At 57.6% G+C, this 4,783-nt stretch overlaps 1 protein-coding gene across 1 annotated transcript; it reads right to left on the bottom strand.

Annotated features, from left to right (window-relative positions):
* Positions 1–1,123: 1,123 nt before the first annotated feature.
* LOC100359277 (serine/threonine-protein kinase MARK2) lies at positions 1,124–4,277 on the bottom strand. The gene is made up of 3 exons (XM_002709580.4): positions 1,826–4,277; positions 1,658–1,720; positions 1,124–1,550 (listed from the first exon to the last, which is right to left on the bottom strand). Exons 1-3 carry the CDS (start codon positions 2,907–2,909, stop codon positions 1,231–1,233), a joined length of 1,467 nt encoding a protein of 488 aa, XP_002709626.1. The 5' UTR covers positions 2,910–4,277; the 3' UTR covers positions 1,124–1,230.
* Positions 4,278–4,783: the final 506 nt, after the last annotated feature.

Raw genomic sequence — 4,783 nt, 5'->3', positions numbered from 1 at the left:
TTTCCTGAGGTCTTTGGCCCATTCTTAAGCTGGGTTTCTTGTTTTGTCATAATTGAGTCTGAAGCGCTCTTTGTATGTTTTGGATAATAGTCCTTTGCCAGACATGTGTTTGCTTTTCTGCCCTGCACACAACTAAGTGCTCTGTCCCTTTAGGACAGCTCTGAGAAACTAGTCACTCAGGGGGGTGGTCCTGATAACCATGTAACTTTGCAGAGGCACGGCAAGTATGGCGTGACCACCTGCTCAAGCAGGAGCCCCCACAGCCCCAGTCCTGTGCCGGGAGCGTTGTGAGCAGCAAAAGAGCTGTGATCCGTCTTGGGGGAGCATGCATGTAACCTCCCATCTAGAAATATGGTCATTCACTAAGCCCCACCTCCCCTTCTCAAGAACTTGGAAGAGAAGCTGACCAGGGGTGGAGGAAGGGCCGCATGCCAGTTTCCTTGAGGTGGAGGCAGGGGTCCTGTCTTCTCCAGGAGGCCTCCAGCCATCAATTCAGCTCCCCCAGCTTTGTGTGGGTGGCCTTATAGATGGTCAAGGTGTTAACATGGGTTTGGGAAGGGTTGGGTGCTACCAAGGGCCCTACTGACCAGAACACCTCACAGAGAATTCCAGGCACGTGGCCTGCCCCGACCCCTACTGAAGCCGGGCTTCACACTGGGTGGGCTGGGAACAAAGCAGCATGGACATACTGCTCCCCTCCAGATACAGCTGTTGGGCTGCAGAGCAGGTGGTTTCCATACCCCAAGAGGTCAGGTGCATGGCCCTCAGGGGAATGGGGTCGTGTTCTCCCTTGACAATGCAGGAGATGTTGGATGCGGACACTGACAACTCTGTTGCAAAGCACAGCTCTGTGGACTGGGACCTCCCTGCTGGGCCAGAGACCTCAGACCCCAACCCTCGTGTGCCTGTGCCATGTGGACGCTGAGACTCTCCGTCCCTCTCCCCGGCCCAGCCTCTGGGAGGCGTCACTCTCTGCTCTACTTCTATGAGGTCACCCCTTCTGTGATCCCCAAATGGGTGAGATCACCCAGCATTTGTCTTTCCGTGAGAGCCGCCCGCCTGTACCTCCATCACCTCCCCAAGGTGCACACAGGGACCCAAACATCACACGGGACCAAAGCCATGCACACATGGTGAATTTTATTCATGAGAAGCATTTTCAAATGCTCAAGAAAAACGTTCAGTCAGCTCAGCCTGCGGATTGCTCCTGGTGACGGGGGCTGAGTGAGGCTACTGGGGGACCACTCTGCAGCAGCGGAGGCCAGGGCCGCTCCTTCGGGACCGCAGGACGCAGCACGCCCTCCGCAGGAACCCGAGGATCCTCCTGCCGACCCCACGCCGGCCCTGCCTCTTGCCCTGGGCGCTGGCTGTGGTGCCTGTGGTGTCAGCAATGGCTGCGGTCCCAGCCTCCTTGGGCTCACAGGCTGCTGCAGCGTCTTCTGTCTCAGCAAGGTCCACAGGGCTCCTGGCACTGGGGCTGGAGGGCGACGCCTTGGGGGCTGGCTCGGGGGCTGCGCTGGGATCAGGGTTCCGCTCCTGCTGTGGCTGGCCTGGTAGGAGAGAGTCAAGAGTGGGGTCTCCACGGGGGGGCCTTGGGCTCAGCTCCTGGAGGCCCCAAGGTGTCATGGGCTGTGTGGGGAGAGGGGGCAAGACTCACTGGAGGCCTGGGAGGAATCGGGGGCTGGGCTGAGAGCTCGGCTCCACTCCTGCTGTGGCTGGCCTGGTAGGAGAGAGTCAAGAGTGGGCTCACCTTGGGGGCTTTGGGCTCAGGTCCTGGAGGCCCCGAGGCAGCAGGGGCTTTGTGGGGAGAGGGGGCAAGACTCACTGGAGGCCTCGGAGTAGCTGCTTTGTGCGGAGGAAATGTAGTCCACGGCCATGCTGTCACAGGACACCGACAACAGAGACACGCCGTCGCCCTCCATGGGGTGGCGCTCGCCACAACGTGAGGACTCGGGCAGGGACGCGGGGCTGTGGGGCCGAGGGCCTGGCTGCCCCTCGGTCCCCTTGCCTGGCAGCAGTCTGAGGCCCGCCAGGTACTCCTTGGCCTCTGGGTCCCGGGGAACGCCCAGGGGCTGCAGCAGGGTGACCGCGTCCTCCTCGCCCTCCTGGGCGGCTTCTCGGCCGGGGCCGAACCACCAGTGGGTCCTGGCTTCCTCCGCACTCGGCCTCCCCGAGGCGTCGACGGTGAGCAGCCAGGCCAGCAGCTCCTGCAGGGCCGGGCTGACGGTACACGGCAGCACATAGCAGGCACACAGCAACGTGTCCTGCAGCTCCTCCGTGTTCTTGCCGCGGAAGGGCAGCGTGCCCGCCAGCATGGCAAACAGCACCACCCCCAGGCTCCAGACGTCTGCCTTAAATGCGTCGTAGGCCTCCCCGAGAAAAACCTCTGGTGCGCAGTACTCCGGGGTGCCCCAGAAGCCCCTTACCAGCATGCCCTGCTCCAGCCGCAGGCTCAGCCCGAAGTCCGCCAGCTTGATGTTCAGGTGCTCATCCAGCAGCAGGTTGCCCAGCTTGAGGTCCCGGTGCGCCACGTGCTGGGCATGGCAGTAGCTCACGGCAGCCAGCACCTGGCCGAACAGGGTCCTGGCCTCGGGCTCGGCCAGGCCGCCCTGCTCCAGCACATAGCGCTGGAGCGAGCCCCTGGTCGCCAGCTCCATGACCAGGAACAGGTGCGTCCTCGTGTGCCGCTCCTCCAGCAGCCGCACGATGTTGTCGTGCCGCAGGCTCCTCAGGATGGCCGCTTCCCCCTGCGCGGACAGCGTGCTGCTGGGAGAGCAGTCTCGCAGGAGGATCTTCACCGCCACGTACTTGCCCGACGCCAGGTGCCGGGCCAGCTTCACCAGGCCGCAGCCGCCCTGGCCGATCACCTCCACGAAGCGGAACCCGTCCAGGGGAGGATGGAAGGCCATGCTGCCGGCCACCTAACTACGCTCTCTCGACTCCCTAAATCACGCGACGCACACTAGCTAATCACGACACTCACTGCACTACCTACAACACAAAGGGACCACGGGGGACTGACTACCCAGCTGACTAAGACACAGCAGCAGCTACACTCACTACTCTAAAGGCGAAGCCACAAGACTATCTCAATAAAACAGAACACAACAAAGAGGAAAAGCCGCTAAATACTCTAACGCTGATGCTTCTGATCGTGCTAGCTGACTAGAGTGGGGGAAGCAAAAATAAACAAAAACTGCAAAAAAAGACCCAATGGGCAAAACAACAACGAGGAGGAAAACAACAAACTAAACAAAATGGGAAAAAGCAACAACCAAATAGACCCAGAAACAAACAACCAAGAAAAAGCACAAGCAACACCAACGAGCGCAAACGCTAGTTAGAGGGGTCCTAGTTACACAGATCACAAAAGAGTGCTCTCTGGGTAAGGCGGACGAAAATCTAGGCCCCCGCCGCCGCTATATATACTTTCTGGGGGCTCACCTCACATAGCAGCACCTTGTGAGATCAGAGCAAGAAATGGACCAATCACAGCCCAGCCAGGGACTGTGTCATAATACGTCTTTCATAACAGTGGTGCCTTGTGAAGTCAGAGCAAGAAATTGACCAATGGGAGCTGTAGTTCATCCACAGTGGTTTTCTTGAGAATCTGCCAATTAAATAAAAACGATACCCGGATACCAGAGAGACTGTGGCCTAGGTTGGTGATAGAGATTGACACTTAATTTTTGAGAAACTCCAACCTGTAGATTGCTTCCGTGGCCTTCTCATTTCTGGTTTAAGTATGATGATAAAGTGTGTCTTTCGAATACCTCCTAGTGTCTCCACGTAGTATATCCCTTCCTCTTCCTTTACCCCCTGAATGATGTGTCTCAGAATGATGGAACAATCTCTCTGGCCTCGGTAAACTGGACAAGTGTTCTGTTGCCCAAAACACCATCAGGTACACGGTTCACATCTCCAGAGCTGAGAGGAAGGTGGCTTTGTCACCCTTTCCCCCTAAGTCATCGTCAGATTTCTCGGCAGAAACCCTGGAAGCCCAGAAGGTAGTGGGGTCTATGCAGTCCAAACATGGAAGGCCTCATCAGTGGCAGCCGAGAAAGCTACATCCCCTGAGACGGTCCTCTGCCTAGGAGGGAGGAATCGAGGCACTCCCAGACACTTGGGGATTGTGGGCTCCTGTAACAACAATGACCAAAACTCCTGCCTCCTGGCTTCAACCTGGCCAAGGCCTGCTGGTCATCTATGGGGGTATATCAGAGGATGGAGGAGCTCCCTCCCTCTCTTCTTCCTCTCTCTCTCTCTCTCTCTCTCTCTGTCTCTCTCTCTCTTTCTCTCTCTCTTTGTCTCTCTCTCTCTCTCTTTGTCTCTCTCCATCTCTGACTAGCAATCTCTTTCCCCTCTTTACTCTCACTCAAATAGAATACAACTTAGAAAAAAAAAAAAGAGAGACTCCCTGCTTCAACTCCTCAGGACGTGCACAGCCTAGAAATGACGAGTCGATGGCTACATCACAGCATCGGATCTTGCTCCTTGGGACATCATCGTGCTGAACCCCAGGACCAGTGTTTCTCCCAAGGAAGCAACGACTTCATCTCTGGTAGGAAACCAGCCCGGTAACCCCCACCCCCACACAGCAAGTGGATCGGTGTCTCCTGCAGTTCTTGAGGAGCCCCTAGGGCCCAGCACAGCATGGAACCCAGGAATACATGGTTGTCCCTCAGCACCGACTGCCCAAGCCTTCTTGGGAGAGGAACCCTCCCTGGAGAGATGACCCCTCCTCTGGTTGCCCAGGGACATTGCACGGTGCGATTTCTCCGGG

Source organism: Oryctolagus cuniculus, chromosome 2, assembly GCF_964237555.1.
Source record: "Oryctolagus cuniculus chromosome 2, mOryCun1.1, whole genome shotgun sequence".
Lineage (NCBI taxonomy): Eukaryota > Metazoa > Chordata > Mammalia > Lagomorpha > Leporidae > Oryctolagus > Oryctolagus cuniculus.
The sequence above is the reverse complement of the archived record's forward strand: the minus strand, read 5'-3'. Positions and strand labels throughout refer to the sequence as shown.